The sequence below is a fragment of the Nesoenas mayeri genome (assembly GCF_963082525.1).
Source record: "Nesoenas mayeri genome assembly, chromosome: 19".
Classification (NCBI taxonomy): Eukaryota; Metazoa; Chordata; class Aves; order Columbiformes; family Columbidae; genus Nesoenas; species Nesoenas mayeri.
Window position 1 is genome coordinate 9,654,311 of NC_137568.1, and position 12,855 is coordinate 9,667,165.

At 40.9% G+C, this 12,855-nt stretch overlaps 1 protein-coding gene across 1 annotated transcript in view; it reads right to left on the reverse strand.

Moving 5' to 3' along the window:
* SMURF2 (SMAD specific E3 ubiquitin protein ligase 2) overlaps positions 1 to 12,855 on the reverse strand; it is a 56,651-nt gene that overhangs the window by 20,044 nt on the left and 23,752 nt on the right. Inside the window, exons 2-5 of the mRNA XM_080356319.1 lie at positions 9,413 to 9,451; positions 8,101 to 8,209; positions 4,496 to 4,629; positions 3,289 to 3,354 (exon numbers count right to left, since the gene is read on the reverse strand). Coding sequence (XP_080212445.1) covers positions 3,289 to 3,354; positions 4,496 to 4,629; positions 8,101 to 8,209; positions 9,413 to 9,451 — 348 coding nt within the window. The remainder of the gene's footprint in view (positions 1 to 3,288; positions 3,355 to 4,495; positions 4,630 to 8,100; positions 8,210 to 9,412; positions 9,452 to 12,855) is intronic.

Sequence of the window (12,855 nt, forward strand, 5' to 3'; positions counted from 1 at the left end):
AGGTGGGAGTTGGCGCTGCCAATGGGAAAACTGCTCAGAGAAAGCCCTAAAATAAGAAATTCCTCCATGTTTTTGACTCCTCCTTGTGTATTTTGTGCATGCGTGGGCTTCAACACGCACATACACAACAAACCAGGCAAACCCCAACTGCTAGAAGCGCTACGCGTTTGGTTTAGTGGCTGCTTTCAAACACCAGGGGTAAGAAGCTCAATGCAACTGTCCCACCAAGCAGCGCTCAGCATCCTCAACAGCCCTCAGCAAAACCGTATAACTCTTCTTTTTTTAAATTTGATTTTTGCTTTTTACATGTTTCATTGTAATGGATATTTATTATTTATGCCTGAAGCTTTTGTACTACGGTTATGAAAACAAAGGTTCTTTTAGGGGCAGCTTTTGTTCCCAGTATCATAATTTGCAAGTGTTCAATCTGATAATTTATGACACTTGTGTTCCTGTGGGGTTGGGCTTTTTCTTTTTTTTATGTTTTGTTTTGCCTTTAACAATAAAACGATTACTTCAAAAGCTAAATACGTGCTGCGGCACACGCTTCTTGAGGTGGCACAACTGCACCTCTGGCCTGTTTCCTTCAAGCCCTACGAAGTGAAATAAACTCACAGCCCTTCACGTAGACACAATCAAACCTTTGTCAACATCACAAAGTTACAAAGAGATGTAGTAGTCCTGGTGATTTTTGCCAGAGAGTGCAAGATTCCAACAACAACAATAACAACGTGTTTGGAAGCTCAGGATTTCGGGCCTGCAAAAGATCAACCCAGAGAGGCCTGGGTTTGATTGCGTGTTTGATTTATCCTAATCAATATTAACTCCTAGTTTTCCACAAAGCAACTTCTTAAAGCAAAAGACACCTTAGGTCACCTATGATTTTGTTTTGGTTGAAATTAAACACTTATTCTGCAACAAGCCCACAGATTCCAAGTTCACATTGTTGCGTGTGGGCAAGGCTGGGCAAGCAATACACACAGACAAAAATGAAACTAAACAAATTATCTCCTCTCTGCCTATGTGAGGACCAAAATTTGGGCACAGCTTCATTTTGTAATGAGTAAGGACTCATTTTTTCTGCACCGCCACATCAGAACTAAAATGGTGGCACAGAAGAGAGCTGCAAGATTAAGACACAGTTCAGGTGCCCTTTGCATCCACTGCTCACGAGCATCCCCTGTTCTGCCCCCTTTCAAGGTAACCCCAGATATGTCAGGTAAAGATCCTCTTGCTCCCCATCCCAAATTATCAAGGCATACCCACTGTGCACTTGATTTCTAAGGTTATCATCTGCTGAAGGGATCAATTACATTTTAATATTGTTTTCCAGGCTTGCGTAGCCTCTTAATTTAAGCCAGTTTATCATCAGAAGGACTGAGAGTGTATTTATAACTTGTTCTATCTTATTTATTTTTAATCAAGGTTTCTCCACCACATAACTACTGCAGCGGAATTAACGAGTTTTATTCAGGCTTATTCAGCCATTCAGCAAAACTGCAGCAGTGAAGAAAGATTGTAACATAAGGAGATTAATAACAACAATTTGAATTTTAAAGAAGACAGGAGTCTCTGGAATCTTACCAAGGATACGTTACATTAAAACACAGGCCTGACTGAGGAAACCTGACCTTTCTGATGATAAGAGCACAAAGCAGAACACGCAGGTTTGTTCTCGGGCTCTGCTCTAACATGCCGAGCTGTGTTTTTCAAGGTTTGATGGATGATCCGGCAGCTCCTGCTCCTTGGGGGCAGCCCAAGCAGCAGCCAAGGGAGCGCTGGCTACGCCGCTTCCCACCATCGTGTCAGGTCGAGCCAACTGGTCAGTCTAGTTTATACCCACAACTAGTTATTCCTGACAACTAGCTACCTCTGAAGTGTATTTACAATGATCACATCGCATGGTGTTTGCCCAAGGCTTCCCATCTGGTAGCCCAATAGCCTTGTGTCCTTTCTGCTTTGGGGGCTATGATTTGATTTAGTCTAGGTTTAGTCTGGGTTTAGTCTGGGTTTAGGGTTAGGTTTAGGGTAGTTTCCTTGTTTTCCTAGAATTCTCAAGTCATGCTGCCAGCGCACACTGTGCAGGGCAGCAGGAGAGCACCACGTGCACAATCAGGGGACCAGGATACAGGAGCAAAACCAAAACGCAACCCAAACTGACACCACAAGCACCCTAGAAACACGACTGGTTTACCTCGCACCCTTCTGCGCGAGCTCACACGGAAAATGTCACATTCAAGAATGGTCCGAAGTGTCAGCAACGCACTTAATTCCACATTTCTACCGTCATTTGACTCTCTCGTGCTCTTAATACTGAGCAAACACTTGCAGATCAGACGCCAGACAGATGGTTAAAGCAACATAAAGAGGTAAAGTCCCAGGTATTATTCAACAGAGCACTCTGAGGAAAGCAAACAAATGCACTGAAGCCCTTACTTGCTGACTGATATTTCAATAGTTCTCCCTGTCTGACAAAACAAGAATGCTGCTTGGATATTATTTGAACTGCGAATTGAACACAAAACCCAGCATGCAAAGTCACTTTTCTTTCCCTCATGTCCAGATATTCTCATGAACATCTTGCCATAAAAATAAAGACCTCCTTATCCTGACCAAGGTTTGTTTTTCTACTTCAGCGACCTACTAGAAATGTTGCCACCTGAAACAAATCACAGCGCACCAAAAAGAGGGTGTTTTGCAGTTGTTTGTGGACACTCGTTTCTCAGTTTGCCAGCTTCTTTCTAATTCTTAAGTTATTTAAGGTTTATGAGTTAGCAAAATGACAAAGCACATTTACTGAGACTGGTGATAGACTTGTTAATAACCTGTGAAAACACAAAAGGAGTTGACCAAGTCATCCCAACTCGCTCCTGTTAAAGAAAGATGTTCTACTCTTCTGCCGAACCTACAAGAAGTAGATTTGCAGGAGCTCCCAATGGCCAAGAAATTTGCAGTCAGTTTTCACAGGGACTTCAGGCTCCTACTGTCACCATTCTATACAGTGCAATTAAAAACTTTCTAAATAACTTTTGTGTTACCTGTGGTGTTTTCTGTCCCAACGCTTATAATAATATCTGGGAGTTTTTGTTTTTGCCTTTTTTTTTTTAATAATTTATTTTTATTGTCTACATACACACTTGTAGCTTGAGGTCCAGATGGCTCTGGCACTAGACACTGAATTTGGGAAAAAACAATTCAATACAGAAAAAACTAACATCTAGAAAGGGTTTTCCTACAGCTACTATTATGCTCCAAGAGAACTACAAGATATAAAACCCCCTTACTTACCTACTATCTGTCCTCTGACAGTATCATTGTCATTTGGCCCAAGCTTGCACAGATCCAATCTCTGATCTACAAAACAAGGGCACAAAGCATAAGTCACACGGTATTTCGCTACCTTTGAAAGGCACATTGAAGTACCATGAAAACCAAATTCAGGCTACTGTAAGCTAGTTAAGACTTCAAGAGATGGAGGAAGGAAGCAAAATGAAAAATCGCCAGCCAAGAATCCATTTTTCATTATTTTAGATCAGAAGACAAGACTGGACAACTTTTGCTTTAACATTTTTCCTACTTCACAAAGCTCTTTTGACAAATAGGAAATTAAATTATCCTAGATTGGATGTCTACAGTGATTGCAAGTAGTGTTTTGAACTCCCTTCCCTTGTGAAGAACGGAATGCACTCCCAGTTCAACCTCAACACCAGTGCAGCACAGACCCGTGTTCCGCACTAAATAGGGAGAACTGCATAAAACAGAGCAAAGCTCAAGGTACTGAAGCGTTGATCTAGCGACAAATATTTAAAAATGAGAACTTCGGTTATGCCTTTATCACCGAGGAACCTGCTGCTGAAGGTAAAATCACAATGCTTCCCAACCAGCATGTCACTTCTTTCATTATCCATAGAGCCAAGTACTACTTTTCCATCAGAGCAGTGGCCGGTTTTGTTAGAAGTAAACAGCGCCCATGAGGATAATGAGAAACAAGCATCTTACATGTTAATTAACTTCTGAAAAAGTAAATATGAAGTGCTCAAAGTGTTATAAAGCTCTTAATACCTTATGACAAAATTTACTAATTAATGTTGAAGGCACGTTAATTTTTAAGCTACAAATTTGACTTGGAGATACATTCACCCTTTTGTTTACCCCTTAAGACTTGCAATTTTGAAGGTAATAGAAAGATAATTTGAAGGTAATAAGACTCTGTCTTCCTTGGGAACTGCAACACAGTTCAGCACTGACGATCCCCAGCCAGACTGTGGCACTGAAGTGATCACTCTCTGGAGTCGAAAAACCAACAAGAAGCTATTCCCATTTGAAGCTATTTGTGCTGTCCTGAGCCACAAAACACCATTACAAACTACCAAACCAAATGGAATAGATGAGCTTAGAAAAAACAACAACACTCCCAATGAACTGTCACTCTCCAGAAGTGGGTGCATGAAAGTTTGGTCTGAAAGAGAAGAAATTGAGTCTTTAGCTTACTTACAACCAGTGTCTTTAAGGCGGTTGATTGCGTTGGACAGAAGCCTCACACAACCCAGAAAACCAGCTCCCTGCTTTTTATGAATTTTCTTGTGATTCCACACGCTGATTGTTATTGAATCCGACTTGCCAATATATCTGAAAAACGTAGAGAAGCAGCACTGTGAGCGGCACTTACTGAATACTTTGAAGACACTCCAGAAATCACCTTGGGGAAAAAAAGGATTATCAACCATCACATTAAAAATTTAACATACCCTATAGCAGCAAGAGAGAGTAAGCTAAGGAATCTTTAGGAAGCTAATTTACTATTGAGAAAGCTTCCGAAAGGTCCTGTTTATAATATACGTTACATAGTACGAATGCGAGCGGTTACAAAACGTTCCCAGGGTATTTTAGCAGAGGGTCGGCACATTCCCCATCTGCTCCGCTCTCTCCTCGCAGCGTCACCATGTAGGGCTTTGCAAAGCCAGATCTGCATTTCACCGACCTGGGGAAACCTGGACACTACTTGCTTTTTGCTCTTTTGTTTTTGCTATTTTTTGTTCTTCAGAAGCAATTACTTTGTGAACTAGCCTTTGTTTTCAAAGCTTTCAGAGGACGATTTCAAAACGCCCAAGATAAATCAGCTATTGCCAATACTGAATTATTATAGTTATTGCAAGTGGAGGAAAATGGATTTGGAACTATGGCTTAGATCCCAAGAACTGCTTGTAGCTCTCCCTTCCCAGATCACAAATTCTGGCCTTCTGCAGTTTAGTTCCAAGTGATTTTTATTTGTGTTTGAAGGAAAACGGATCAAACAAACTCAACCAATGCCTAAATACATCTCCCCCACTAAGTCTTTATCAGCTTTAAAGCATCTCGATATTTTCGTAAGGATAGAAATGATACTGTCAAGGTTGGCAAACCAAACAATTGAACTAACTGTCATGGCTCCAATTGCACCTGTGATCAGGTAAGTTCTCAATGAACACTTGTCTCATGTTTCCTTTCCCAAAAAGCCGAACTTTGACCACCTCTTTTTCCCACCTGCAGACAGGGACTGACCCAAGAAGACAGACAAGCCCACGAGCACGGTTCAAAATAACCCGTGCGCATTGAAAAAGCAAAACAAAACACAAACTTCACACACACACACCAAAAAAAAACCCCAAGTTTTTCGACTAGGAAACTGAATTGCATAACACAGGTCAAATTTTTGGCCTCACAACCTTGACAATGCCAATTTTGCATAAAGAAACGAGAGATGAAGATGGGTATTCACGTGCACAGTTGCAGTCTACAATGTTTATGTACTTAAAATAAACTCTTATGAGAACAAGTTAGGTGCACTTAAAAATAAAGACTTATCAGGACCTGTCTTGAATTTTCCACTTTTCCTTGTTGCTTTAAAAAAGTCAAAGGTATATGGTTAAACACAATCTCATAACACAACAGTTTGAATAATATGTAGAACAGCTGAATATACAACAGAGTTTCCAAGAATTACTGTAACATTGCGGGGTGAGGTTCTGACCCATCCACCCCAAACAGGTGAGGACTTTATATTCCTGCTCTACCTGCTCTGATTTTCGCACCAGAAAACCCAGCCATTCATGCATTTGAAGGAAATAAACAAGACAAGCTGCATTTTCCAAATTAAAATGTGTTCTTTTTTCCCAGAGGAGGAAAAGAAATAGTTCGGTAACTGCAAGCTGGCTTCATAGCAACATGTTTCATCTGTATTTCTGCACAATTTCAGGCATGAAAATACATGGTTGCATTTAGAGAGTGACGGTAGGACAAGTTGACATTTCCAATTCATTTGGTGGATAAGTTACATTTGTTTTACATCATCTGGCAATAAAGTTCCAACATAAAAGCCTGAGCTAGGAATTTCGTTATTAAAAAAGAATGTTCCAAAAAGTAAAGCGAAGAAGTTTAAAAACAAACAAAAAAAAAGGCGCACACACCATTTTGTTGGATGTTTCTCTTTTCCTCCTCATAATTAAAGTCCTTGGACTTTTTTATTTGTCTTAAACTCTCCCCTACCAGCAATATCTACTTCACAGCTTCAGTACTTCAGAGATAACAGGATTAGTATTAACGAAGCGGAAACCTGGAAATTCAATTTCCGTATACATTATGTTAACTCCCATGTTTCCTGAACCTGTAAAATTAGGGCTCTAGATAAGACTTGGATGTTCGGAAATTTTAAGAAAAATGCCTAAATACTTCCACTACTAAACGAAAATCAAGTACATGCCATACTAGGAACCTCTAAAAACCCAACGCGCTTGAGCTGGAATGGCCAGATCTGCTGATATGGGCCAAACACAACCCAGAAACGCTTTCACCCTAAATGCAAAAGGGACCAGCTTCAAACTGGTCTAAACAGCCACGTTTAGGCAAAGTTGCTACAAGGAGCTGTTTGAGGGCTCTTGGAGTCTAAGCTAGGATGGGATTGTCTAAACCAGCACTAAGCAGACCTGTTGCCTTTTTTCCCCTCGATAAAAATCCAGGATTGTTAGTAATAACTTGGAAAAGCAGAGTTGGAGGGTTTTGGGAGAAGGTGATTCTGGCAGCGCAGTGCAGAACATGAAGGCACCAAATGCACCAGAAGCTGCAGCGAGGAGGTTTTGGGAAGAGGAGCAGCTGCACAAGTTGGGTGAGGTTATGTTTAAGAGGTAAACCAAAGGAGAGCAACGAGTCCATGCTGAGGATGGGGATGTGATGGGCACAAAGATGGGACCAGGACTAGGCTCTGGATGTGAGGAGGTCTGTAAATGTGTTAAGTTTGGTTATTCAAAGCTCTGAGGACACGTCTGAACAATAGGGAAAACACAAACAAGGCTGAAAATAAGGAAGGGGAATACATCCAGGGCAAGTGTGATATTTTACTGACATTAAACTGCATCCAGACTGCAACTATTTGGCAATTTCTCTCTGGAAAGCCTCCCTGATTCTGCCGCCCGCTACACACACCCATCTGGGCTGAAGAACCTAAGCAACTAATTCAACCGCTCCCCTTCACGCTAAGCTCTGAATTAAGAACCACATAAGGCAAAAGCAAAACCTTTTTTGTTCTTTATAACACTGCCAAAGTCTCTTCAAAAAAATCTTATATCACAGAATATCTATTATGCTGAATCAGGTTAGCAAGCCACAAAATTCCCTTGGAATTAGCAACTTAATTGAGACATCATTGCATAAATACATCACAACAGATTCATCTTCCTGTGACATTTGCATATGCCATCACATGATATATGAGACTGTTAATTAGCAGCAGTGTTAACCTGTTATATGAATTCCAGGCTGGGGACACTTCAGTCAGCCCAGTGCAGCCAAGAGGCAGTTTGACAGCACATAAGCCTATTACAGTTATTTAAAACCCAAATCCTCCTGGCAGGATGCTGCAGGCATCACCAGAAAACCAAGGGCAGCACTTAGATTTTCAGGGAAATGAGAAAGTGGTATTTTTATACATGTATTTTCTACCGAAGCTAATAAACTCGGGGATATTTTCCCAAACTGTAAATAGGACAGTATTACAAACATCTGATAATTTCTGTGTACTTTAGAGGATGTCACTTCAAACCTTTGGTTATCACGGTTACCACCTACAGGTCATAATGCTGATTCCATTTGGGATCAAGTGTATTCTTCACAGTATCTGTAGAATGGCATTGGCCAGATCCGTCCACCACAACCTTAGCGAATGGATCAGGAAGTCCTAAGAGGAGGAAAAGAAAAGGCATTTAGCAAATGGATCTGGAGGCTTTAAAGTCCCGTGTCATTCCTTTTTTTTAAAATATATTTTATTTGAAGTTGCCTTTTACTCATAAACGAGAGTCATATTTAATGAATGGAAAGAACATGACAAATTAAGCACAGGAAATGGCTAAATTAGCAATTTATTTCACTGATATAGACTAATAAAAAGTTGTATAAGTAAAATACATTGGGGGGAAAAAATCTGAACACCTTAACCTTCCTAATTCAGGATTGAGTAAATTCTCAGCATACAAATAACTCAGCAAAAGGCAGAGAAAACAGATTTATATTCTTCCTATTTTTAAGATTAACTATTGCCACTATTTCTCTTGTTATTGGTATTACAGTAAATCACCTATAACATGTTATTTTTGCTTTTGTGGTCCACTCTTTATTTTTTTTCCTGCTAGCTTTCTACTTCATTTTCTGCCAGTTTAGTAGAGTGGAAACACCCAACACAGGTTGAGTTGATCAACAAATACCAGCTCAAAGATGGTGCTGGGCTGGTGATGGGTGATGGGGAAGGAGGAAGGGAAGAGTGGCCAACAATGAGCTTTACTGCACCTGCTCCTCCAACCAGCCCATCAACTGACATGTAATTCTGCATCGTTCCTTCTTCAAGATATCTGCTAATTCAGGTCTGATCTCTGAGATGTTTTGTGCTCCCGGCCGGCAGGCGGGTGATCCGTGCAGCCTACGCAGCCAATACCAGCCCTTCTGCCTCCCTCATCCACCTCTTAGCGCTCCTTTCAAAACATTATTAAAATTAATTAAAATATAATTTCAGAGTAGGTATTATGGCAATTATTAATAATTAGGATGCACGTCTGTCTACTGGACAAAAAGTTCTTCTATGAAAAACATTTTAATAAATGTGGCGCTAATTGAAAAACATGTAATTTGCCTGAGAGAGTAAATTTGTTTCCCACTGCCATCAAAAACAGAGAGTGTGTCAGTGTTTTAATTATTATTATGCATCTGTGACGAGTGTCACCTAAGAAAAAATTAGAAGCCCTGAAATAAAACGGTGTGAAAATATCAAAGCCCACGGTTCCCTTCATGCAAGTATCTTAATACAATGACCACGTGTGAACATTGATGAACAGAACCTGGACAATAATTACCCCATCTATAAACGTATAAAACTTCAACAGCTACTTACGGAAAAAATCCTTTTTCACCAAGTTTTTTGCGCACAGTACTGTAAGAAAAACAGAAATACAAAATTAAGGTAGCGATTCCCAACAGAAGGAAAAACTAAGTTACGTTACCTGTTGAGCATTCCAGCAAAAGGACCCTTTGTCATTAGAAAAATAGTGCACTAGGCAATCCAGGCTTTTCTGTTATCCTGCCTGGAAACTGAATAGAAGTTTTTACCTGAAAACCATTTGGGTGGAGAGGACTGACTTCTAAGGGCTCCTAAGATAGGTTTTATCTCTAGAAGCTGATAATTGTTTCAGGGTTTTTTTTGTTTAAATTAAAAGGGAGGAACATTTGCATTTGTCAGCTAAAAATATGACGGGGAAAACAATCTCATACGGGAATAAACTAAAAATAAATAAGTAAATAAATAAATGAAGAAAGGTCAAAGGGACAACCTTTCTATAAAGATGCCAAGGTACACACAGAAGACTTCTCCTCACAACATGCACCACTGTTCAATTACATCTGCTTATCTATTATCACAGGTTTAGTAAGCAGGAAATATTAAATTCCCCTGCAAAACATTAAAATATTCTCCAATTTATTTTACAGTAGCTGCCCAAACAAAAGGAAGCAGAGGTCCGTGAACCTTCTCATGGAGATTTCCACCATTAGGGCAGAGAAGTACCAACCTGAACAGCTCTGCATGTCTGCACAAAGCTACACATTATTCTAAATCAATGGCATTAATGTTTCCCTAATCTTCATATGCATAAAGATGTTGATTTTAGTGCAACTGATGTCTAAGGGAATTCAGTACTGTAAAATCAAGCTAAAACTCTATTCACAGAATCCCAGAGTGTCAGGGGTTGGAAGGGCCCTGGAAAGCTCATCCAGTGCAGGATGGAGCAGGAACACCCAGATGAGGTTACACAGGAAGGTGTCCAGATGGGTTGGAATGTCTGCACAGAAGGAGACTCCACAACCTCCCTGGGCAGCCTGGGCCAGGCTCTGACACCCTCACCATGAAGAAGTTTCTTCTCAAATTTAAGTGGAACCTCCTGTGTTCCAGTTTGCACCCATTGCCCCTTGTCCTATCACTGGTTGTCACCGAGAAGAGCCTGGCTCCATCCTCCTGACACTCCCCCTTTCCATATTGATCCCCATGAATGAGTCCCCCCTCAGTGTCCTCTTGTCCAGCTCCAGAGCCCCAGCTCCCTCAGCCTTTCCTCACACGGGAGATGCTCCACTCCCTTCAGCATCTTGGTGGCTGCGCTGGACTCTCTCCAGCAGTTCCCTGTCCTGCTGGAACTGAGGGGCCACAACCGGACACAAGATTCCAGGTGTGGTCTCCCCAGGGCAGAGCAGAGGGGCAGGAGAACCTCTCTGACCTACTAATCAACACTCCCTCAGTTCAGCTGTGAGGATGCTGTGGGACACTGTGTCAAATGACTCAAGTCAAGGTAGATCGCGTCCACCGCTCTGCCATCATCCATCCATCTTTATGTCCTCATAAAAGTCAATGAGATTGGTCAAGCACGACTTCCCCTTGGTGAAGCCATGTTGACTGCCCCTAATGACCCTCTTATCCCTTATATGCCTTGAGATGGCACCAAGGATAAGTCGTTCCATCAGTTTCCCAGGGATGGAGGTGAGGCTGACCGGTCTATGGTTACCCAGGTCCTCCCTCCTGCCCTTTTTGAAGACTGGAGTGACATTTGCTTTCCTCCAGTCCTCAGGCACCTCTCCCGTTTCTCATACCTGGAGTTGAAGCATGTTTAGGAAACAGACTGTCACACCATGGCCTGCTCCACAAAACACTCAAATAAAGTCCTTAGCATGGTATAATAAAAATCCAGAATTACTAAAGACTTCCACGTGCCCAGCAATTTAAAGTCTACTCTAGCTGTGTACTTGATAACAACTTACAAGACATTTAAAGAAACACATAATAAGAGAAACTTAGAAAAATGCTTCTGCAATTCCTTAAGATTTTATTACACCAAGAACATCCTCAGCCCCAGTTGTCAACAGACACCACTCGTCCAAGAGCCAAAAGAGGTTATTGCTCATCCTCCATCTAGTGGTGAAAAATGTGAAGTAAAATACATGCTTGTATAGATTGCCATTTTCTAAAGTATCTCAAAAAAGTGTAATTATTTGCACAATTTCACCCATTACAAGCAACGGGAATTGTCAAGTGAAGCTGAAGGCCTTAAATCCAATAGTTAAGTCAAAATTCACAGTGAGACATACAGTGTGTTCCTGAAATTGTATAACGTCCAAAACAAAAGAGGTTTGACTAATCTTTTGAGAGAGAAATTGCAAGCTTAACTAATTATAAATGCTTCTTTTCAAAATATTAAGCAGGCCTGCCAGCGCAATTTAACCAAATTCTCATTTTTATAAGATTGGGCACACGTACAAGACGCAGACTAATAACCGTTTCCCCAGCAATTAGCCATGAGTGAACAAACTAATATTTTTGGCTCAGGATTTTCCTCTCTAGTAACCACATTTAAGGGAAGTCGGATGTCAACCCACTCCGGCTTTGTCGGGTTAACAAAACAGGAGAGATGCTGAAAAACCTTCCATTAACAACTCCCTCTCTGCCAGGTATTTCTAGGTGAAAAAGCCCCGGTCCCTGGAGCAGCAGCTCAATTCTAACCAGAACAATCCTCTCATTTACCTCAGGACTTTGTTTTTTGGACAAAAAAACAGAGTTTACGCTTCACTTTTCCAACAGTTTCAACACTGTATTAAACCCTATTCTGAATATTCTGATAACCAACTCATTAATAGCTCCTCGAGAATAAAAACTCCGGAAGTTTGGTTTGCTATGGATTTAGGTTTTGTGGCTGACTGGATGCTGTAGCTTTTCCTCTCTTTTCTTTTGGCGTGGAGGGGTGTTCAGACGGACACCCTCCTTCCATCCGCAGGTCACTGCTAGGGTCTCCTCTTCATCCAGGCAACCATTCTCATTAAACTCATGGGACTTAATTATCTTAGAGGCCTCTGTCTACGTAAAATCGGAGCCAAAGATTTGAAAACCAGCAAAAAAAAACCACAACGAGATTTCTTTTTCATAGAGATTTTCTTTTTCAAAGCCAAGTTAAAATGCTGATGGTTCTGGACCCAACCCATTGTCTGGACCCAAACCCAACCCACGCGGTTGCACCGTTAATAGACCCTCTAAAGTCACAAAGGTGCTGAAGAAGCTTATTTGTTTTCTGTATGTGCTTGTTTTAAAACATTTTTAATTGTTTTTAAATAAAAAAGTTGAGCTATTTAAACTTGCACTGAAGGTTCAGAATACAAACCAGTGTCCGCATATATTGACATTGGTTTGAAAAGAAAAAAAGGAGGAAGCAAGGTACATTAAGTGCATCATCAAGACATTAATGGCTACTAGTGCACATATGTAGATGAAGTATTTATTGCAAAGCACCAATGAGTCAGAGG